Here is a 22,785-nt window from a genome sequence, read left to right as displayed (position 1 = left end):
CTATTGATTATTATCTGGCGTTTATCAAAATTTTGTCAAAAACCAATTCCGAAAGGGCTCGCGTTCCCTTGCCCTTTAATCAATTTAATGGAAATGAAAACCTTCAATACTGATTGGGTCAATTATCGAAACCGCAGAACTCAAAGTCATATAGTGTAGAAGTAAGCCTCTTTCGGCGGTAGTGAAGCCACTGACGTCAGGATCTTGGCGTTATTCTGCGGCAGATGTTGCCCCGTGTGGTAGTTGGGAGAACGATATTTTTTTTGGTATCCACCAAAATCACAGTCCAAAGGTATACAAGTTTTCTTACCTGCCTTCCTGCCTTCCTCCCCCAAGGAGATTCGACGAATCACCGAAAGTTGTTGTATTGATTTGATTGACTGTGACAGCGGCGCTTTCGTTGAAGTATTGTTGGTAAGAGCAAAGAAGAGAGCTTCGAGGTCTGTAAGAGCAAAGAAGAGAGCTTCGAGTCGTCCTGTCTTCCATGTACGAAACTTTACGAAGGACGGATCGTAACCGTGCCAAGCGAACGAGTTGCCCTCCCGTATTGTTTACCTTTGACGTCAATGGCGCCAACGGAGGCGCAGGTAAATCCTCGGTGCAGCTACCTGTGCGAAAAACAAAGACCAAGCTCACAACGAAGCGATCCGCATGTGCTCGACGTAAATCTTCGAGCTCCGAGAAACCCCAAAAGGTACATTCTCCTCCAAAGTCTGATCGTGCGGCGTCGCATGCTCGCTCATATTTAAGACAACCCGTGGAAAGGCGATGCAGTCGCAGCAGAAACCTTCTCAAAACGTACCCATCTTTCGCCGACGCGGAGAGGAGTTGTGGCTTATCACATGGAATCTTGACGAAGCAATTTAGTTCCAACGGAGTGAGAGGAGAAGTCCGATGTCAAGGCTACCTATGGATACGTTTACCCGTCACTCCCTTCAAATGTGTGGAAGTAATCAATGCTGGCACTCAAAAAGTTATTCGCACTTTGGAGACGAGATTGATTGCCGCAATGGATGCCGGCGTTTTACCGTCCACCATCTCCGCCTGGATCAAGTCTGGTAAAGAAGTGAATGGCAAAATTTATCGTTACGTTGATCAGGTACAGACACCCAACGAATCTACAACCGAGCTTTTCCCACATACAGAACCAGATTTGCAGCAAGATGCGGTCACTGCAGGTGGTCGATTTATTGATCTGCTGAACGCAAGTACAGGGGAAAAGAAATCCTTCTCTAGCTTTACAGCCGCGGAGAGGGCAATGGGCTGGGCTCGCGGATCGGTCAGTCGGAAGGTTATCATGTCGTCTCAACCTATAAATGGAATGGAGTGGAGGCTACCACGGGAAAATCTCCAGTCGAGAAATTTTGCGCATTCAGCACGGGGGCGGGCAAGGTCAACCTCTTCGATGGACAGACATACCAGTAGAGCGTTCACAATCCCGGAACCTCTTGTGTTTGGGTCACTTCGAGCCGCGCCAGAAAACCGGACACATCAGTCCGGTGTTGAAGAAATAGACGTTCGGTCCGGTCGCGTTTTGAAGCAATTTGATTCTGCCGAAGAAGCGGAAATTGCCAGAGGGCTTCGGCCAACCTCTGTACGCGATGCGCTTTCTCGCAGTTCTCCCCTTGCCGGTGGGTCCTTTTGGCGCCGTGTTTTAGATACACAAGGGCCTTGTAGAGGACTTAATGCCAATGGCATGTCAGTGGCGAAGATTTTGGTTCCAGTGGAACAACTGGAAATTCGGTTTGACGTAGACTTGGTATTGGGAACGTACAATTCTATTGAAGCAGCGGAAATGGATCAGGATGTGAACCCCACTACAATCCGTGATGCTCTCTCGCGTGAGTATCCCCTGGCGAACGGATTTTTTTGGCGTCGTTTCGGTGAACGGCGCACGCCCGCATCATGTCGGAAAACCCAGTCGACTGGAATCGCCGTGCCCGTTGAGCAGTTGGATCTTTGTGCAAGCAACGACTATCGAGTTCTGCGTTCTTTCCAATCAGTTGAAGAAGCGGAGGAGGAACTGGGTCTTGCCCCAACGACAATCCGGGATGCCCTCCAGCGCAAGAAACCGCTGGCTGCGGGGTTCTTCTGGCGTCGTCACGGGGAGACGCGAAGTCCCGAGCAAATGGTTACAACTCTGCTGGCGAGGACACAAAATGGTCTATTGCAGGAAGGAAATACACCAAGGTCTTTCTCAGTTAGAAAGGCCACGGCGCGAAAGAGTCCGGGTGGGATGGCTCCAGAGCAATGTGTTTCTTAGTCTTATTGTATTGAAGGACGGTAGACTTACCTTTCTATAAAGTAATAATGCGTGTATGCTTAGATGTCTCTTTTCGTTCATAGAACACTAAGATCCGTAAATCAAGCACTAGTATTAAAAGCGACAGTGAATCTTGATGACTCTATAGGCGCTCGGTCGCCTAATGTAAATTTCATTACACATAATCACCATTTTGGGTCGTTAGGATAATTACCTGAACTTTTTCTCTAGAGGGTAAGGTTTACCTTATACAAACTCTTGTTCTCATACCTTTGGAGTGTATTTACAGTGACCATAAGGGAGGTCTCGAGTCGTCTTCGTTTTTGACGATTGTGTCCTGTATGGGCAGAATTGGGAAACGAGAACTAACCAAAAGCACTAAATTTTCAATCAATGTTTCATAAGTTCTTTGATCTGCACTGCTATTCATGCATAGATCCTTGTATTTGCTGTCCAACCTGAGAAGAGCATTGCCAACAAGTAGAATTTAACAGTTCCTGAGGTTTCTTTGGTACATTTCAAGTTCTTTGTACCAATGCACACATCTGTGTACAAAATTCTGTTTATAACAGCTTTCTATCCACATGGTGCACTAAGGTAGTACTCCATGACATGAATAGTAACTCATGGCAGTCTGGTGTTTTGTCAAGGCTGTGTGGGTGAGTAAGCATTGTCAATGCTGAATGGGTTGTCCGTTCATTGATTTGATATCCACGAGGCCGTACATTTTGTATTCAGCTTGATTTCCGGACTACATTGAATTATTTGCGTCGTTGACCATACCCACACACACGGTGACAATCAATTTGCATGTTGATCAACAAAGCATGTAAAGGAATATAAGTATAGCTTGCAAAGTGTTTATTTAATGTGACCCAGGTTTAGAGTAGTTTCATGACCGAAGGACAACCCCAATGACTACGTCACAGGTCATCCTCGCAAACCAAAATCCGGGTTTACAACGAATCATAAGTTAGAGGAGGGTTACCCTTAGTCATTTTCATAACAAATACGAAACGACCGTACCATAGCACACACAAACTTTGTCCCGACGTTTTCTATTCGAAACTTTTGTGCCATCACCTTGCATTTCTTGATCTGCGATGATTCCAGATCAAGACCTTCCCAGTCAACTATCATTGTGATTCGATTTCGATATGGTCAATGATCCTCGTGCGTGCGATGTCGTGTTTGGTCGTGGCGGCAATCTCAACAACAGAAGACAGCACAGCATTTACCATGCTCTACTTGAGCGACACTGGCTTGAATATAGTCAGCAAGTAGGAGCGGCGGCACACCGGCGTTTCGTACAAGAGCGTTTTATTCATGTCATTAAAGAAATGGGAGGAAGATTCTTGAGAAAGAGCAAAAAAGAAACAGTGTGGGAGGAAGTTATAGACGAAACCGATATCGTCTTGACGTTGATGCAAGCCTTGCGAGACTACCGAAAGCGCAGGTCACGACGTAGGTCTTCGGAGTCTTACGCTTTGATTTCTGAACGCAGGGAAGCAGATACCGATTCTGATTACGCTCGATCGGACGAGGGATCGCCCGTGATGCTTGAAACCCTGAATGCAGGGGACACAGTATACCAGAAGACCGAAGTGCCCCGTCAACCGTATCTGCAAGTCTCAAAGTCTGTGGAATACAAGGAAAGACCTCAGGGAGACTTGAGCGCCCTGATGAGCAAGCTCGAACCGAGGCTGTGTGAACTGGAAAAGTGCATCGAAAGTCTGGAGTGGAGCAACAGAGAGCTTTTCAACAGGCTCGGCGACATTTCTGACATAGAGAAGGCGGACGAACAATCCGAGCGTTATTCGGTATAGGTAGATTATCTGTATAGAAGCTATTTTGATTGGTTGTACATTCAGCTTTTTTGCGCAAATGCAGTCAGTCTGTCATAATGTATGTATACTCATGATTAATACATTAGAATTGAATCTGCCAACTGGAATGGCACCTGCAAGCGAGACCGAATGGGGTTTGCTGTACCAAGTCAGCAATATGGAGTCGCAATCAAATATCTTTTCTGCAAATACGATTTGTTGATCAACAACTACGCTTCTTACATTGTTTTCTTTTCCAAAGGATCCGACAAACCATAAAAAGCGCACCCTGTAACGATTGTAGCGCTCCTATATACGCCCCGAAAGACCAGCAATACGACTACAAAACGTCCCAGCTCCGCTGTAACCAACATCCCTGAGAACTCATATTCGGCTACAGAAATAAGGTGCTAACAAGTTCTTTTTGTTACTGGCACTAGGTTAAGAAGTCTAGCGTTTTCTCCAATCAAACATATCTATCTTTTATATTCTACAGTCTAATACGTGATGCAAGTGATTCTAGTCGGATTCAATGTGTAATAGCATACAAGTGGAGAGGAGTAAATGTAACTGTAAACTTGCATCCCGTCGGTTCCGCCGGATGAAATTAAATTGTCATGTAGAAAGCGCGACTCCAAATGTTGTTATCCCAATTTTTTTGCCGCTGTAATACCACGGTCACTCGTAATTAGCTCCATCATCGTCCACTTCACAGTCAACCTTAATGTCAAGGCTTGCTTTTTTGTTAGACATTAGTGGTTCAAGCGCACCAACGATCCTGACCCTTACTCTAGAACTAAAGTAGTATTACTGTAAAGACTATTTTGCTTCTCCCTTTGGTGCGTATTTGAAGGTCTCGAGTCGTTTTCTTTGAAGCGTCGAAATAAAAAAACTTACATTTTCAGTTTACAAATTTTCACATTTATTCCTGAAGGATAGGGAAAGCGAAAACAAAATTCAAGCTACGTTAGGTAGCAACCCTCGCACTTTTGTTGCATTAACACAAGAATTGAAAGCTGGTACCAGCGTACACGCACTCGCATCCAGTGCTTTCTTCGCAGCAGTAAGTACAACAAGTTCCTGGCGGGCAAGACAACTTGGCGGGACTACCTCCGCAATCCAAGTAAAACTTTGGTAATCGATTCGAGAAGTGGTCACAAACTTGTTCTGGCACCATGCCAGAGAGATCATTGTTGTCAATGCGGATAGTAGTAATCAATAGCAGTCCATCAAATTCTTCAGGAACGGAACCTATGAATCGATTCGATTGCATCTGCAGGCTGAAGAGCCCTACGAGGTTTCCTATTTCAATAGGGATTTCCCCTGAAAATCGATTATTCGAAAGGTTCAGTTGGCGAAGAGTATTTTGCAATAGCCCAATCTCCGTGGGTAGAGTGCCAGAAAAGGCATTGTTACTGAGATCCAGAAAGTGAAGACGGGTCAAGAAGCCAATTTCCGTAGGAAAACGACCCCTCACCCTATTCTCATGCAAATCAAAAGATGCAAGGCTGGTGAGCTGTCCGAGCTCGGTCGGGATGGTCGACACCTGGTTCGTTGCAAGGTTAAGCAATTCCAATTCAGAAAGTTGACCAATAAAAGTGGACAATGCACCAGTAAGAATATTATTGTTCAGCTTGATACTTCGCGCAGTCAACAACCGGCCGAGCTCAGTAGGGATGGAGCCGGAAAGAGTATTGTGTCCTAGATCAAGCGTTTCTAAGGCTGCCAGCTGACCAAAGGCTGTCGGAATCGAGTCTCTAAGCACGTTCATACTCAAGTCAAGATGCTGGAGTCTCGTAAGCTGACCCAACTCGATCGGTATGCTTCTAGATATGGAATTGTTCCGGAAACTCACAAACTCAAGGTCGGAAAGTACTCCGAGCTCCGTTGGTAGTGTGCTGCTCAAGCGACTTCCACTACCACCTGTCAAGTCCAAACGTCGAAGTCCTGTCAACAAACCAATTTCTGTGGCAATTCTTCCTGCCACATCGTTGTCTCCCAATTCCAAGTGCAGGTATACTCCACTGCCATCGCAAGTTGTGCGCCCAGACCTCGAGTACCATGTGCATTCATCACTTTCTGTTAGCCATCCAGAATTGTTACGCCAAAGGCTACCATTCGAAGTAAAAAAGAACACAGACAAAGAAAATCGCTGAACCTTTCGTGTGTTGGACAAAGTGTCGAGGTCTGAAGTAGATGCAAGCCATTCGAACGCTCGGCGCTGCGGTGTGAAGGGGCGAAGGATGCTTGCTCCATTGTCCTCAGACAAATCGCTTAGCATCCTGAAGAGCTCTTGGTTTAGCAACAGTACCGTTGGGGCTTGGGATGAATCCATGATATTAGGAGCGTTTGATAGAGAAACTGTTGGAGTGGGCGCGATGGAGGGAACCAACGAAGATACCGGGTTGAGATTGGAAGGTGAAGGAGATTCAATTGGCAAAACGATGGGGGTTTCCATTCGTGGAGCTGTTGGGCTTTGCGTAGGAGCATTAATGGTCGGTGATCCTGGTGTATCGTCCGTTGACTGCGAGGGCGCCCGCGTACGCAGAAAATTCGTAGGTTCTTGCGTGTCAGGCGAGGGAGTTGGGTTTGATCCTGCTGGGGGTTGTGTGTCTGGTAGAAAGTTAGTCGAGCGATTTTTATTGCTTCCACGAAGTCCAACCCCAAGTCCAATTGCGAGAGGAAGTACCACGAGAAGGAAAATGAAGCCGAGCATCGCACAACGTTTCCGATTTCTGTACTCTGCTACTTTCGGAGCAAAACATTGACTACTGATGGGGGCTGGCGCTCTTCGTTTTGCAGATAACGCAGTCTCAGCATCTTCTACAGAAGAGCTGGAATTGCTTCGGCTTATCCGCTTCTCACTATAACTTTCTTGATTCCTGGTTACTGTGAGAGGAGCTGCGCGCCTCTCTGTCATTTTGGAGGGTTTCGAGTCTTGAGATACGGACTGGTACATGACTTGTTTGGAGCTTGATCTGGCAAGCTCAATTTTTCGAGCTTGTTCAGCTCGAGCGCTTTCTCGAGCTTCTCGCAAATTGATTGCACCCGCGTCAGTAACCAAGGCTGTCTGAAATTTTCGCTCGCAGACTTCGCTGCTGCGAGAGCCGTCGATGTTTGCGTCCACAGAATTTTCTTCGTCGAAACCACTCCAGGAGCTGTTCATTCCATCGTAGCTCTTGTGTCCCAAAGCGCCGGGTCGAGATGCATTCTCTTCAATGGTTCTTTTGGAATTCCCCTTCTCCAAATACGAAGAAAGCTGGTCTGTGAGTTCTCGCTCTTCGTCGGCATTCAAAGAATCGTCCGAGTCATCGCCAGACAACATCGCATCTTCTACAATAAAGAGTTGGGAAAGTCTCTGAGCCAACGAGGCCCGATAGCGAGAGTAAAAGCTCTCCGCACGAGACGGTGCCCCTTCCTTAATAGCATTCGGTGACAGTTTTCGCATGATCGGCACCATCTGGGATTCCAGACCCAGCTCTGAATCTGCAAGCAACACATTGGATATTACCTGGTTATTGTCAGAATTTTTCTTCGTGCTTGCCAGAGCAACAGCCCCCGACCCCAAGGCTGCAATTCCGCCAATAGCATCGGCAAGTCCTGTACTATCGCTCATCTTATTAGCCTCAACTTCTACCTGCGATGGAGACAAAGATTGCCTGAATTCATTATTCCCCAGTTCGTAATTGCTCGACATCTCGGCAGCTACCGTCGCCGTCTTGGCCCTTTCCGTTTCATGTATGTTGTCCTGAACCGTAGCGACTACCGCCGGAACATCGGAATTATTGTGTTTTCCATTGCCCGGCATTCTTAACTGGCCAACTTCATAGGATTCAAGTTCTTGCGCAGAAAGCTGGACAGAAAAGCTTTTTCTGTCGACTGATCTGGCCAGCGACGAGCGATACGTCAGGTAACGGGGCATGGATAATGCGATCTTCTCTTCATGAATAGACGGTGGAAAATCTTGGTTAGACGTCTCCGTCGGAGTCGCCACAATCGCAGGAGGCGGCACGACTCGTGACGCTTCCCTTAGCTGCTCTGGTGGGTCATTGGGGCTAAGTGTCCTTTTGGTGCCCACGGCAGCGGCACCTTCTATTATTTCACCGACCAAGGCAGCTCCGTTCTGGGTAGGCTCCTTTTGTCGGTTTGCACGATTCTTTGTATCCTGGGTTTTAATTGTATCACTGTCGTGTGCAACTCTTACAGCTGTCGTTCCTGGCAAACCACTTTTGGCGGTAGATTTGGACAAGGAATTGCGGTACTGAAGATACCGGGGGGTATGGACCGTAAATGGCTTTGCTTGTACCGACGATTCAGTAGGTGTGCACAAGGATCCGTCACTGCAAGCACTTTCGTCTTCTGGCTCAGCGGGTGTCAAAAGCGGAGCCGTAGATGCGGCTGTGGTGGTGGCCCCAACGGAATGAGGACTTGCAAAGGCCAACGCATTCTGTTGCGACGACGAGGATGACGATAAGGTAGCAGCATTTTTGGAGTCCCGAGACATATTTTCTGTGATCAGGGACGATGTGCTGTGCGCGGATGGCTTGTCCAACCCCTCAGTCGACGCTATGCCGGACAAGCCCCAACTTGACAGGCTCTGGTCTACAATCGTTGGTGAACTTTTCGGATCTGCTGGGGATGAGTCCCCAGACTCGGTTGTGGTTTCATTGTACTGTTCTGACTCGTCCGGACTTTGACTGGCTTGTTCAATAACGTCGTCTTCAGTAATTAGACCTTGGGTGAGTTGCAATACAGCCAGCTGTGCGGCTTCCTCTCCATACAAGCGTTCGAAATCTCGCAAAGCTTTGTTGATGCTAGTTTTGAGGGCCAAATTCGTGACGGCGGTCGCGTTCTGGTTTGTCCTGTTCGCAGTAGCCTCATTCACTTGGCCAGGATGAGATCCTGTGGTACTCATGGTGTCATCGGCCGTATCACTGTGGCGGATGAGTGTGTGTGAGAAAGCGATCTTTTCTTTCGACGGGGCATCATCGTAGGCGTGTCGAAAGCCTTTGAGGCTATGTTTGCCGTGGCTCTCTACGTTGGTGGTTTCGGACGCTACGGCCCGAAAGGCCTTGAGCGAATCTCGTTGAGGGCTGGCGAAAGATGCCGTTGCGGTGACGGTGTTATTGTTGTTGTTTTGAGCGTGTTCGTGGGCGTCCCGGACCGTCGCAGCGGGGGCCGTGGCGAGAATGAGTTCCCGTTCGTCCCGTTCCGAGTCGTACGAGGTTTCTCCCAAAGCGGATTTGTGGAACGGATTGTCCCGTGATCGCCAGGAACCTTGCAATTCCGGTTCTTCGTTTCCTTCGGATTCTTCCTGAATCATTCCGAGAATGTCGGTACTTTCCGAGTCCGATACTAATACAATGGACCCCTCGTTCGGATCATCGTCGTCGAGGTCCTGGTCGTTGGGAGAATTGTACCGGGATGCGAGTGGAGTTGGTGGGGTGGTACGCGGGGTGTGCGCGTGGAGGTAGGCCCCGAGGCCGCCTTCCTTCGTTTCCGGTCTCCGCTGGACACCTCGATTCACGGGGGCGGGTGCGGGAGTGGAGGCAGATCCGACACTTCGGGGTCCGAATACGTTGGCTATATCCATGGAGACGAGGGTGGAATCCTCCGAGGGACGAGTAGTTCCACTGCCACTGTTGTTGTTGCTGGCACTCCCGGTGGTACTGTCTTCGTGAGCCGTTGACCGAGCGTCGACACAGAGATCGGAGTGTCCGCCCGACGTCCAATCCCACTGTTGGCAATGTAGGGAACAATAGGAAACGTTCCGGCAGCGTTCACAGTGCAACATACCTTCCGGAACGTAAGAGGCTTCAAAGCCGCAGGCGTGGCAGACGACTTCCCCGTCCGAACCCTGGGAGGCGCCGGTTTCGGAAGTTTCCCAATGGGAATTGGTTCCTCCGCTGGGACGAGGTTGAGGAGAAAGGGGGGGCGACATCGTGAGATTCGTAGCGGTCCGGGGTTGGCGAGTGGTGAAGGAGGAGGAGGAGGAGGACGCGGACGCTCCGCCGTCTTCGAGTGGATTGCTCGAGGTGCCTTTGGGGGGGGAAGTTATTGTGGACTCGGACTGTCCCATCGGGTGACCTTCACAGTCCACTTCGTTTGGTTTTTGCGCAACCCCACTCACCCCACACTCCCGGTATCGAAACGAGCAGCGGTTCCCGTCTCTCGACCGACGCACAAGAAAGGGAAGGACCGCTACAGACTTCGAATGGGTATGTAGACACTGGATGCGCCGCACGCTCTCACAGACTCGGATTTACTTGGAGAGGTGTGTCAGAAGGGACTCGGAATGGTGAAATGGTTGGATGGCTTACTGTTAGTCGCGATGACACACGCGTGCCAGCGAACTAGTTGGTCCAAATTGCTACAAAGACCAGCCAGGTGCGAACGCGTCATAACGGAAAAAGGACTGATGACTCCTCCCTACTACCTATGTGTGTTATGGTGTTTGCGCAACAAAATTTGGAGCTAGTCAACAGTGAGAAGCAGAATCTACAGTTAGTTAGCGATGCTCGGTAGTTCCTTTTCCTACAATGCCTGAAATTGGCCAAGTCGTGCTCGTATTCCGATGACCCAAGTAACTCGTGCTAGGATGTAGCAGAAAGAATGACCATTGTGGGGGAATTTTTCATAGCTATTTTCGTTGACCTAGCTTAATTGGACTGCGGTCCGGCGTGTATTGATACTAATGGTCTGCCGCTGTCCCCCACAGTGTAGGTATCCCTGACGTACGCCGGTGTCCGAGTTAGTCACTTCTGGCTTCGGATCGAAATACGTTCCTCACAGTCAACGCACTGTTTGCAATGCATGTGTCGACAGCAAATGATGATGCATTCGTTGTCTCGGCAGTGACAAACTGGACACGCCAATCGGGATTCCAGGACAGAGATTTGGGAATTCAGAGTCAATTGATTCACAGTGGACGACGAAGAGGCAGTGCTCAGATCTCCGGTGGACTGTTGTGTCAGATTATTGAGTTTCCCTGTTGCTTCTCGAGCCTCCCTCTCGGCTTTGTTGGCGCAATCTACCAGTCCCCGAATACCAGCTTCTCTCTTCTCGTTCTCTTCAACAAGTTCATTGTTCCTGGCCAACACTTTCTCGAGCTATGCTTTGGTGGTGGACATTCGCCCTGTTTCTTCGGAGCACGCCACAGTCTTCAAAGCCAGGTCTTTATTCAGCAACGCAAGCTGTTGTTCCAATTCGCTGACGCGCCTGTTCAAAGCCAGGCGCTGTTTGACAAGTCCTTGGCATTTGTTGCCAGGCTTGCTGCCAGTGCCAAATTACCTGCACTTTTTCAGCGGCTGCTCCAAAATGTCCCTTTCGGACGAAAGTTGCTCCGTCATTTTGCTTCGTAGGAAGAATCGTAGACAGTGACTTGGCGTTCCTGTCACCTTATTCCGCAATCTTCTGAAGACGCCTGCAATGTGCATCCAAAAGAGTTACGTTTTTCCGCTGGGAACGTTCCAGTTTCGCCTTGGCGGCTTCTTTACTGGTCGTAAGGCTTGCCAAATCCTTTCGCCTTTGACGGTATTTCCGATGCATCTTGTTGTGTTTGTCGTGAATTGATGATGACGACGACTTTTTCGTCTCAGGCTTTGCCGATTCCTTTTTTTTGGTTCGTAAGAATTCCCGGCTTCGCCCTGTCGGGACGATGGCGTCGGCTTGGTTGTTTGGGAAGCAGGAGACGCATTGGCTTTCGCTCTATACTCCTCCTTTCTTTGTTTCAACTTTCGTTCAAGGGATCTAAAACGGCCCAAAACTGTGGGACGAAGGAACTTACAGTTAGCGCTTTGGGAGAGGATTGATTAGTTTACTATGAATTGCAAATGCTGTAAACAATCGTCGTGATTAACCACAGATTATTGAATATCAGCTACCTTATTAGCTGTAAAAAGTTTATCCAGCAAAAATTGAATACTTGTTAGAACTAGTGCAGTTTTCCCCAAATAGTGCAATTTACACCCCTGCTAATCCTAGATAGTGGATTTTCGGGGAAAGACCTCCTGCGTTGTTTCGTGGAGTGTTGTAGTAGCTGCATTGACAAAGAGAGCTAGAACAAAATATGATATGAATTGTTGTAGTGTATATTGTCTTTTGCTACCTAGGCTGTTATTGACCTGTCTAATTTCTGGATTATAATAGAATAAAGCTCTCCCATCAGCCCTCTCGTGGCTTCTATTGATCACAGTCAGGTCAACCACAACACCAATCAAAAGCCATTTGCCTATCCTTCTTCACAGTCGGAACTCTTTTTGTTTTGGTCAGCAGGCTAGACCAGCTTCCAGAAAAATCCCTGCGAAAAGTAACAATGTCCTTCCGACAGCAGAATGGCTTTCCAAAGACAGGAATAATTTAAATCATTTGCAATTGAGGCTGCACTTATGCTGTCAAATGTTCTCAACACAGGTCCAGTGCTGGATTTCCTTTGTCAAACAACTTTGCCTAGTGCCAGAAGGTGAAACTTCCGGGCCTCCTCTATTGCCGGAGGCAAGTTATTGATGTCCAGGTCAGGCTGCCCCATTCTCTTCCAGATGAAACCTGCATACGTCACAGCATCAGGATGGCCCCTCCCCATAGCATTTTGGAATTTCCTGACGCTCCAAACACCAAGCACATCTTTGCAAAACCTTCCCCCTGCCAGCAAGGAGGGAAATCTTGCCAGTACCTCCAGTGTGCCCAGGTCCATCTGATCAACTGGACGAGGAGTAATACATGAAGTGGACTGTCCCTTCACACTATCGACTGTACCACTTGTTCCGTTACTGCTGGTGCCGGTTAGGTCTATAGGGGCTGTGGCGGTACCATTGCCGGGAGTTTTTGCGGCGGGCTTACGATCATCGTCGCTGCTGGGAGGGCGAATCGGCTTCCGCTTGCGTGACAACATTGATGCACGACTTTCCCACTCACTGTCATCATACTCATCGTCGTCGCTGCGTTCCCGCATACGAGCGACATTCAATGGGTTGAAGAAAGACATGAACCTAGTAAAACAAGAGAATTCATTCCGATCTCGTACTGTTTGTGTTATTTGCGTTTCTTGGGTGATTGGCTCACCTGCACCGGCTTCCATGTTAGGATTCTCGGAAGTGTTCCCGGTAGCAGAGCAAACGGGGGGGATGCAGAGCTTGCGGCGCTTCTTCTTATCACGGGTTTCCGGCATTGTCAACGAGTCTATTGGTTGAGTGTTGTGAATATATTGTGCGTTCGTTGTGGCGGTGGGTCTGACCGCAGGTGAACGATATCGGGACCAACTTTCTAGCGTAGCGAACGACTTTTTCCCCTTGCTGTAGCTCTTCCGTGACGGTGATCCAAAAAAGAAGTCGTCGCCTTGTCGCACAATCTGCTTGGGTCGGGAATAGGCTTGGGTCGGCCAGGGAAGTTCATATAACGAGAGGGTTAATTGTTTAATCTGAAAGATTTTTGATCGTGAGTTCAACTTCGAACATCCCCTTTACTGTTAACGTATTTCTCCCTATGGAATTCTGAACACATTCTGAACACGGACTCTACTACTACCTAGAGAGAGCAACAAAGGTGAGATCGAAAAAAGTCCCTGGGCGATGGGACCGAATCAGCACGGTCAATTTCTACGCTCAGTGTCCGAACTCTTCGACAATTTGCGAGCTGCGATACCTGGTATAACGCAAACAGCAAAGAAAGCAAGTAAGTAGCTACCCGATTGGCTGTCTTTACTCTAAAAGTGAATGGAGCCGAGCATTCAAGGGGGCGTGGGAGGGGCGGGGTAGCGATTGGGGATGCGGAGACTGTGCCGGAATCGGTAAGGGCAACAATAACGACTTCGCAGTGGGGCGTGTCCGGATAAAGAACGTTGAGATCTTCTTATTGGGCACGGCACACGTTTCCAGCGATTCTAGCGAGGAAGTGAAACTTCTGCTCCGTCATGTGCATCCCGACGCCATTTTCGTTGAGCTTTGTGAAGCTCGCATACCTCTCCTTGAAGGAACGGCGAAGGACGAACACGAAGAAGAAGCATTGGCACACCAGAATCGCACGATGTGTGAAAAAATACGGCAGGTACAGTCCACACAGGGAGGCTCCCGTCTTCAAGCTCTTTCCACAGTTTTGTTGACTTCTGTCCAAGAAGACTATGCATCCGAGTTGGGAGTAGAGCTGGGAGGCGAATTTCGGGCCGCATACCAATACTGGCAAGCGCAACAATCCATACCGACTGGAACAAGTTCTCAATCTTGTGCTTTGATTTTGGGCGATCGTCCTCTACAATTGACACTTGTACGTGCCTGGGAGTCTCTCGGGTTTTGGCCCAAGGTAAAGGTTTTGCTAGGTCTGCTTTGGAGCTCATGGCAAAAGCCGAAAAAGGAGGAAATCCAGGAGTGGCTACAGTCTGTGCTTCGGGACGAAACAGATGTTCTCACGGAAAGTCTGAAAGAACTGCGCCGTCATTTCCCTACCCTTTTCACAGTAATTATTGCAGAACGTGATGCATGGCTAGCTGCCAAGCTTGTACAAAGCTGTCGAGTATTATCAGCCTCAGCAACAGCAGCTTCTCCTGTATGCACGGTCGTGGCCATCGTTGGTGCTGGACATATCCCAGGAATTGTAGCCTGGCCCCACATTGTTGCGCACTGTCAAAGACAGTGTCGTTACGAGGAACATCCTTGTCGAAGAGTCGTTGATTTCCGTTCGGAGGCGTTGTCAGTTGAGGTAGTCCAACCGACATGGTGCTTGTGCAAGTTCCAAAGAATTGCACCCCTCACTCACTTTCATATCAACCTTCTGTTCTACAGATCCATACAGCGCAGCGTAAGTGAGAACAAAGCAATAGGTTTTTGATGCGATAACAGTTTCTCGGGATCACGAGGATGACACTTTTTTGGCTTTGTACAAGAACAAAGCAGGCGCAAAGATAAGCGGTCGGAAGTCAAAGTCAAAGTGTACAGGTACGACGGCCTTTACCGAATAGAATCCGCTAAGGGACCATTGCTCCCACCCTGCTACTCATCCCCCTTCGTTTGTGGTAACAGATCTCTCTTATGCAATAGGCTTCCTTCTCACAGTCAGTTCAGAGCGTACTGAACGATTATTGACCATGAAATACCGTCGGGAACAAGAAGATGAAATTAATCGGTTCTTCCTCATCCTTTGACTCCAGCTCGGCGTCGAGCAGTTCCATCCGAGCCATCTCAATCGGCTGAGCCACAGACGAATGCCGCTCATACATTTCCTCTTGGGTTGTCACGAGAGCCTGAGCAAGATGGAACCTCGGGCAGTTTTCTTACATTAGTTGTGCAGGTAACAATTGTGTGGTTTTCCTGTGAGGCGCTTCGTCTTTTCCTCCCGCGTACACGCACATGGGCAATGAACCCAATGAAGACAGTCATTTAGCCACTGCGTCTGCCATACAACTGGCTCAGGAAAGAGGAAGTGGAAATGAGGCTAAGCGTTAGAGGTAGCAAATCCTAGCTAGATGTTCCAACAATAAATATGTTTGGCTAACAGTAAGCAATTTAATCTTTATTGTACTATCAAAGTGTTACATTGTGTGTTGCTATATTTTATCACTTCTACCGTATCGAAAGTGAACCTCATCTCCCCGCCATATTTTTATTGATCACAAGCTAGGCTTCATCGTCGCTGCTAGCCAGGGTCAGATCAATGGGCATAACATAGGTGTCGCCGGCAATAGTTGCCACTTCTGCGACGGTCTTGCAATTCTAGTTGGTGTCCTATTTGTCCTCGCTGTCCTCCTCATCACTGTCCATGCCATAGAAAATCCTATTCTGCTTATCGAACATGTTTGTGGCAACGTTTTCTTTGCCATCTGACCAATCAACTTTGGCAGCATTCACCCAATCTGCTGTTTCAGAAAAAGACCAGACAATATGAACAAGAGGCTTTCCATGTAAATCATACCGTTTGGTTCCACTGTTGACAATAAAAGCAGGTTGTGAAGATTTGCGACCACTTTTTACCCAAATGAGATTTGCAGCATCTTTGGTGGCTTGTTCTTCTTTTGAAAGGCCCTTTTTCACCGATCTGCTGATTTTTCTCTCTTTTTTTGACACATATTCTACGTCCCTGTAACAAACCTCAAAATCTTGCATTTCCTTCGCCTTGGCTGAGACAATGGAAGAGAATTGCAGTTGCGGGTGAAAGCAAATGGTGTCACTCAACTTCTGGTTTGTCGGAGACAGAGACGATGATTCGACGTCTACCACCTGGGAACAATTTGTGTTAAGATTGCAAAATCCAAAAAGGCGAGACAGAATGCCCACAAGCGAGACAGCGTACCTTGTTTTCCTTCTCGTTGGCTGCAGCTTTGGGAGAAGATTGCTGCTCCGTTCGACTTTCGTGTTTGGAAATAATGCGATTGAGAGACATCAATATTGTTGTTAGCTCATTAATGTCGTAATGAAACCCTTGTCCTGATGATGAATGACTATCATCTGGAACACTTGTGTCGCACGACGACTCGATATTCGTTTCGTGCTGATCTGGCTGTTTCTGTTCGAAAGAGGAGCAAGTGGAATTAGACTCGATGACAGACAAGATTGGACATTACATTTACCGCTCGACTCACTTTTCCCCGCTCGTATTCGTCTGTAAGAGGTAGTGGAGAGTCCAGAGCCAGACGTTTCATATCTCGGATCAAGTCATTCAGGACCCCTGGTTCGATCGCTAACAATTCCTCGCGCGCTGGGGGAGTTGCTGTGATTGCTGCGGACGGAGTGTTTCCTTCCGTTTCCACCGAAACGTCCTCGTTGTCTGTGTCAAAAGCAATTGGACTACGCCATTTGTTAGAATTTATCATTGTGCTATGCTCACTATCAAAGAGCGTTGATCAATTGGGTAGGGTAAAGGACGCAACGGCACTTTTCTGTTGTTGTTGTTGTTGTTGTTGTTGTCGTCGGTGTAATTTTTGTGCGTCGGGAGGGAGGCATTTCAAAATGAGAGAATCAGCCGTACGGCGCATTTTGTGTTAAAAATCCTATTTCTTTCAGCATCGGCATCACACTGGGCAAATCTACGTCCACTTGAGAACCAAACACGCACGGTGAGCCTGGAGACGCGGAGCAAAGATAATCTCAGGATTCTCGGCATAATGTTCGAACTGAGAACCTCAATCCAATTTTCCATTCAATAAACAATATTATGACGACGAGATATTTTGTATACATAGAACAGAAAACAAAATCTCTTGGTTCATCGAATCTATTTAGAGTCTGGTTTTCCACTTATTCTCAATTGAAGAAAATTTTTCCCATCGGAGCATTTTTCTGTTCTGACAACGCATCCATGATAGATGAAAGATGATAGATCTCCCGGAGTTGTCTCCAAGCGACAGTGGATACTCCTTTTCAACGTCAGGAAGGGTATAAACCCTCTCTACTAGAGAGGGTTAACCGAACACGGGCAGAACGCGGTTGGAGCTCGAAATGTTCTGTACCGACGCTTTGGCAGCGTCAAGAACGATGATATAGAAGCCCACAGCCGCTTCGTCGCTCCAACACTGGCAGTAAAAGTATCACAAACTCAGAAGCTGACGTGCGGACTTGAACAGTAAAAGGGGAGATGGGAAAGAACCAATTCGTTCGCGGTTATCTGTCCTATGTGCCAATCGCTGTTTGTGCGCTGTACCTCGTTGCATCGCCTGCGAAACTGGTAGCGGCTCACAGTCAATGGAAGGTGCAGAATAGGCATCGTCAAACGAAACTGTATGAATCAAGCAAAAGTCCTGCAGCCCGCAGCGTCATAGCAGATCTACGCGGAGGTTCACAGCCAAGGCACTCCTCTGCGGATGTCCGAGAAATTAATTCTACTCTAGATTTCACCAACCCTTCCCTGATAGAAGAGGGACCCCATTTAAACGCGTTGGATTCACAGTCAGAAGCAGATCGGTTACGGAATCTGGATTTGAATACATCGGCAGCTCTGCCAATTCCGGCATGGAGGGAGCATTTGCCTCCACCGCTGCGTCTAAAGAAAAATACATTGCAACGAGTCCGGATAAAGAACGTTGAGATCTTCTTGTTGGGCACGGCACACGTTTCCAGCGATTCTAGCGAGGAAGTTAAACTTCTGCTCCGTCATGTGCATCCCGACGCTATTTTCGTTGAGCTTTGTGAAGCTCGCATACCTCTTCTTGAAGGAACTGCGAAGGACGAACACGAAGAAGAAGCATTGGCACACCAGAATCGCACGATGCGTGAAAAGATACGGCAGGTACAGTCCACACAGGGAGGCTCCCGTCTTCAAGCTCTTTCCACAGTTTTGTTGACTTCTGTCCAAGAAGACTATGCATCCGAGTTGGGAGTAGAGCTGGGAGGCGAATTTCGGGCCGCATACCAATACTGGCAAGCGCAACAATCCATACCGACTGGAACAAGTTCTCAATCTTGTGCTTTGATTTTGGGCGATCGTCCTCTACAATTGACACTTGTACGTGCCTGGGAGTCTCTCGGGTTTTGGCCCAAGGTAAAGGTTTTGCTAGGTCTGCTTTGGAGCTCATGGCAAAAGCCGAAAAAGGAGGAAATCCAGGAGTGGCTACAGTCTGTGCTTCGGGACGAAACAGATGTTCTCACGGAAAGTCTGAAAGAACTGCGCCGTCATTTCCCTACCCTTTTCACAGTAATTATTGCAGAACGTGATGCATGGCTAGCTGCCAAGCTTGTACAAAGCTGTCGAGTATTATCGGCCTCAGCAACAGCAGCTTCTCCTGTATGCACGGTCGTGGCCATCGTTGGTGCTGGACATATCCCGGGAATTGTAGCCTGGCTGACCACGCCTCCAGCCGATACGTCTATCACGCCTGAAACAGTACTACGCGACTTGGTCACCACAAAGCGTTGGGCTCACGATGACGCTATCCAATTGCAAGCTATCCCGGCGTGGATTTACGAAGTTTCTCACTTGCAGCCCAGTGCCTCGTAAAAAAACACGCCGGCGCGATGCGAAATGCTTGGATGATACCTTCAACTTCGGAAGGGCCTCCTTTGCCCTTTTGTCTAATCAACTGATAAACCTTTCTGACTACCGCTTTTGATCATTGCGAGGGAGATTGGATTGGCTTTGCAAAGCTTAATCTAGTGTCAAACTTTAAAATATCATCTCTTTTTGCTGCACCTAGTTTCATCTGTATTGGATTATATCTGCATTTCGAAACCTCGTTTGACTGGTTCAGCAGCCCCGCTCTACAATGTCGATTGCTCTGCTCAACAACCCCAAGCTTGCTTCTAATGGGTAGACAAACGAAAAGTATATTTTGCAAGCTGGATGATAAGTCTCTAAAGCTAAACAACCAATTCGATGAGGTCGCCCGCGGTGATGGCATCGTTTTAAGAAGTCACTATGTTTGCTGCGCCTTTACTTTTGGTCGAAAGACTTACTAAACGTAGTATTTCAAACGAGTTCTCTCTGACGACCTTCGACTATAGATTGCTGATACTCAAGAATATATGTCAAGTGACAATCCGACTATCTTTCTTAAATGTATTGAGCGGTGCGGCCTGACAGCACTAGTCCACGTTTAAGCGATCAATGGCAAAATTCAGGGAAGAAGCCACCGTGACCCAGGCCAATGTAGGGAGCAAAAGATAGCCTGCAGTGGGGTCAATGTTGGCAAAGAGCTTGGAGCTAAAGGCCAACATTCCCCAAAAGGCGGTTATCACTCCTGAACCTAGCCGAATGCGTTGACATCCAAAAAAAATCTGATTCCACGTATCTCCCAATGATAAGTGTGCACAGTAGACGCTCAGCGTAGGCCAGTAAGGGATCGTCGAAGTCCTTTTGAGGACTCTTGAGACCGCCCAGAGCTGCGTCGGTTTCGCCACAATCAGCCACATAACAGGAAAAACCCAAGCCGGTGGGTTAAACCAAGGTTTCTTAAGATTTGAATACCAATTTGGATCGCCGGGGGTAACGTTTGGCCTGAAGACTTGAGCACTAGCTACTGATACTCCGCCGTCAGTCACACTCTTTACAGCACTGGACCCGAAAATAACAATTCCAAGAGAAGTCCACTGTACAATAGGAAGCCCGCCGACCATCTTGGTCAGGAATGGAACCGAAAAACGGGAAGCGAGCGTTTTGGTACCAGCAATCACTCCAACCAATCCGATGGTTTCCAGTGCCGTCGCCACTCCTGCTTTCAAAGCCAGCTTCCAATCAGCATCAGCACACGATTTGATGGTTTTCGTCGATCCCCCACGGACGTGATTTCCATCCACAAATGCCAGGGTAGACGTCGTCAGGCGCTTGGAACGGCGGGTAATCGAAGTCGATGTACGGCTGAAGGATGGAATAATGGAAGCTTGAATAGACTGGCTGATGGTGCAAGCTACTGCCAGTAGCAAACAGGAAAACGTCCTCATAGCGATACAAAGAACTAATTTTGGGCTTTACGCCAAGGTGGGAACTTTTCAGTACGTTCTTGAAAACACACAAACGAGAAATGGAAACGAGATCGCTCCTCATGTGATGTGGACTGGACTCTCAAAGATTTCTCTACAGTTAGTGGAGGATTCCGAAAAAATCGAAGTCTCCAACTTATCGTTTGAAAGTCGTAGCGTTAATCAATAGAACACCAACATACTTATGTTACACTATTCAAAACTTATGGACAGTGAAGCAATTTGTCTCGTGACCAACACGAGGATCACGTGAGCACATACATTAACTAAAAGATTTTCTTGCGACCCTCGTAGAGCTTCGCAGTCTGTCTCTTTCTAGAGAGGATTCGTTTACTGTAACAGTCAACAATCAATGTCATTGATGTCAAGACGTGCATGATAGCCCTATGATACGATTTACAAAAGACTCACCGGCTCAAGTTCCAATGCATGCGAATGCAAAAGATGCCATGTACGTGTAGATATCTGTCTCTCCAAATCCATTTGAAATTCTTCCGTATAATTTTGAGCATACCAATAAATTTACAGGTATGTTCTTGGTCAAGCAAATCGACCATCGGCGCTATCACTAAAATCGGAATCGCTGTCGTCGTAGTACTCTGGATTAGACGATTTCCTCTGTCGGGTATGTCGCTCGCTTTGCCGCCGACGTCGACGGTGTATTTGCCAGATGAAACCCAAGATAAACAAGGTCACGAGTCCCAGCATTATGGACCAGCTCTTTTGGGCGCGTCCGTCTTCCTCGGCTTCGCCATTTACAGGATCAATGCAGGGTTCAGCTCCCGCAAAATATGTTTTGCTCTCGCTATTCCACAATCCACCAACATGTGAACATGATACTTTCAAACACCCGTAGTTTCTCTCTAGTGCTTGCTTGACTTGGCTAAACGAGAACGTGTCGTGTCCGACCTTCAAGCTGTCGTACAATATCGTAGCATCTAGCGGTTGACACTCATCTAAAAACGGTACCAGCGCAGCAACATACACTGCTGCTTGTGCTGCGTGGACCTGTGCGCTGTCGGGCTGGTAGCTCATTTGATAGGCGGACTGCAGTACAGCCTGGACCAGCGGAACCTTGATTATTCCCGTCAAACGTTCCTTTTCACGTCGCGCCACGCTGCACTGGTGAGCAGCCAAACCGGATTGGAGCGCTGGTAGAATCGTTTCAAGAATATCGCTATTGACCCTGGATTGGCCGACTACCCCGCGTTTTCCTGCACAGGTACGAAATGATGGGCATTGCTGATCCGCCAAATGGGCCGTAAGGTGTTCAGGGCTATTAGGATTCGCTCCGTAGAGGACTACGGCCTGATCCAATGCTAACAGAGCGCGGTCGGAATCCTCTATCAGACATTGGTATACAGCCATTTCTAAATCACGCACAAGGTAGTGTCCCAAGGTGAGCAGCCCAGTCGCTGAGGCAATTGCGGCCGCTCGCGCGTCACTGCTGACAATCGAACTAAAATCCAAGTTACCTCGGCGAAAATTGGTCGAATTTGAAGCTCCAGCTGTTGAGGATGAGAGGAGCAAAATTTGTAGTATTTCATCCGCATACGACGCTTGACCGTAGTATTCGATCGGCGGCGACAGGGAAGCTGGAACGGGGGCATGTTGGGACATTCGAAAGCGCCGGTCCGCGTGTAAACTCAAGCCCTGAATAGTCCGACCGTAGGCATTATCGGCGTTAGGATTGTACACGTAACGGAGTGTAGTTCCCTGCTCGTCAGCCAAAACGAGTTCACCCGTACCTTCCAAACAGCCGTCCAAAACAGGCTCGGGATTTCCCCCAAACTCGCAAGTGGCAGGAACCAACTGGTCTTCATCATACAGCACTTGTATCTTAGTTGTCCCTATTTTGTAGGAGTTGCGGGTAAATCCTGAGACTTGATCACCTTGCATGGTCGTACCGGACACGTGTGTGAATTCTTGAATGCGAACTCTGGTCGAATTTGTCAGCGACAAGGTAGCGAAAGGTTGACAGTGCGCTCCTTTTTCGTAGACAGATCGTGCAGCAGCAAAACTATGCTCTTTGGCAAGAGACACCATTAAGGCCTGGTCCTTCAGTAAGGCAAGCTCCTCCTTCGCGACATGAAGAGGTTGGTACGTCCGGATGTTTTTCTGCTGTTCCGTGAGTTGCCGAGTATTGGGAAAGATCATGATCAAAGTTTGCAGCCACACTCTTCGAGGACCTAAAAAACGAATTAGAATGAACCGTGGAGTCGCCGAGCACCAGGGTTGTGCCTTTCCTGGTAGGAAACGTCTGGCAAAATGTGCACACATCGAGATGGCCTCGCTTTGTGAC

The 22,785-nt window shown here is 48.1% G+C and overlaps 9 protein-coding genes across 9 annotated transcripts; 4 read left to right on the top strand and 5 right to left on the bottom strand.

The window, feature by feature from the left end:
* The first annotated feature begins 297 nt into the window (after window positions 1-297).
* On the top strand, window positions 298-2,326 carry PHATRDRAFT_49990 (predicted protein). The gene has a single exon (XM_002184848.1). It carries the CDS (start codon window positions 485-487, stop codon window positions 2,261-2,263), a length of 1,779 nt encoding a protein of 592 aa, XP_002184884.1. The 5' UTR covers window positions 298-484; the 3' UTR covers window positions 2,264-2,326.
* A 1,094-nt stretch (window positions 2,327-3,420) lies between these two features.
* Window positions 3,421-4,089, top strand: PHATRDRAFT_40834 (predicted protein; the record flags this gene model as incomplete). Its single annotated transcript, XM_002184847.1, has 1 exon — window positions 3,421-4,089. One exon carries the CDS (start codon window positions 3,421-3,423, stop codon window positions 4,087-4,089), a length of 669 nt encoding a protein of 222 aa, XP_002184883.1.
* Window positions 4,090-4,767: 678 nt separating this feature from the next.
* On the bottom strand, window positions 4,768-10,168 carry PHATRDRAFT_49989 (predicted protein; the record flags this gene model as incomplete). Its single annotated transcript, XM_002184783.1, has 4 exons — window positions 4,768-4,879; window positions 4,987-5,017; window positions 5,127-5,256; window positions 5,945-10,168. The coding sequence occupies 4 exons, from the start codon at window positions 10,166-10,168 to the stop codon at window positions 4,768-4,770; spliced, it is 4,497 nt and encodes a 1,498-aa protein (XP_002184819.1).
* A 2,355-nt stretch (window positions 10,169-12,523) lies between these two features.
* On the bottom strand, window positions 12,524-13,255 carry PHATRDRAFT_40832 (predicted protein; the record flags this gene model as incomplete). Its single annotated transcript, XM_002184782.1, has 2 exons — window positions 12,524-13,110; window positions 13,150-13,255. 2 exons carry the CDS (start codon window positions 13,253-13,255, stop codon window positions 12,524-12,526), a joined length of 693 nt encoding a protein of 230 aa, XP_002184818.1.
* A 400-nt stretch (window positions 13,256-13,655) lies between these two features.
* On the top strand, window positions 13,656-15,037 carry PHATRDRAFT_40831 (predicted protein; the record flags this gene model as incomplete). Its single annotated transcript, XM_002184846.1, has 4 exons — window positions 13,656-13,758; window positions 13,901-14,768; window positions 14,862-14,877; window positions 14,900-15,037. 4 exons carry the CDS (start codon window positions 13,656-13,658, stop codon window positions 15,035-15,037), a joined length of 1,125 nt encoding a protein of 374 aa, XP_002184882.1.
* A 763-nt stretch (window positions 15,038-15,800) lies between these two features.
* PHATRDRAFT_40830 (predicted protein) lies at window positions 15,801-16,885 on the bottom strand (the record flags this gene model as incomplete). Its single annotated transcript, XM_002184781.1, has 3 exons — window positions 15,801-16,292; window positions 16,366-16,578; window positions 16,655-16,885. 3 exons carry the CDS (start codon window positions 16,883-16,885, stop codon window positions 15,801-15,803), a joined length of 936 nt encoding a protein of 311 aa, XP_002184817.1.
* Window positions 16,886-17,646: 761 nt separating this feature from the next.
* On the top strand, window positions 17,647-19,185 carry PHATRDRAFT_49988 (predicted protein; the record flags this gene model as incomplete). Its single annotated transcript, XM_002184845.1, has 1 exon — window positions 17,647-19,185. One exon carries the CDS (start codon window positions 17,647-17,649, stop codon window positions 19,003-19,005), a length of 1,359 nt encoding a protein of 452 aa, XP_002184881.1. The 3' UTR covers window positions 19,006-19,185.
* Window positions 19,186-19,589: 404 nt separating this feature from the next.
* PHATRDRAFT_49987 (predicted protein) lies at window positions 19,590-20,573 on the bottom strand (the record flags this gene model as incomplete). Its single annotated transcript, XM_002184780.1, has 1 exon — window positions 19,590-20,573. Exon 1 carries the CDS (start codon window positions 20,442-20,444, stop codon window positions 19,590-19,592), a length of 855 nt encoding a protein of 284 aa, XP_002184816.1. The 5' UTR covers window positions 20,445-20,573.
* Window positions 20,574-20,653: 80 nt separating this feature from the next.
* On the bottom strand, window positions 20,654-22,706 carry PHATRDRAFT_49986 (predicted protein). The gene is made up of 2 exons (XM_002184779.1): window positions 20,895-22,706; window positions 20,654-20,816 (listed from the first exon to the last, which is right to left on the bottom strand). The coding sequence occupies exon 1, from the start codon at window positions 22,638-22,640 to the stop codon at window positions 21,024-21,026; it is 1,617 nt and encodes a 538-aa protein (XP_002184815.1). The 5' UTR covers window positions 22,641-22,706; the 3' UTR covers window positions 20,654-20,816; window positions 20,895-21,023.
* Between the last annotated feature and the right edge of the window lie 79 nt (window positions 22,707-22,785).

Source organism: Phaeodactylum tricornutum, chromosome 26 (genome assembly GCF_000150955.2).
Source record: "Phaeodactylum tricornutum CCAP 1055/1 chromosome 26, whole genome shotgun sequence".
Taxonomy (NCBI): Eukaryota; Bacillariophyta; class Bacillariophyceae; order Surirellales; family Neidiaceae; genus Phaeodactylum; species Phaeodactylum tricornutum.
Note: the sequence above shows the minus strand (reverse complement) of the source record. Positions and strands in the feature narration are given on the sequence as shown.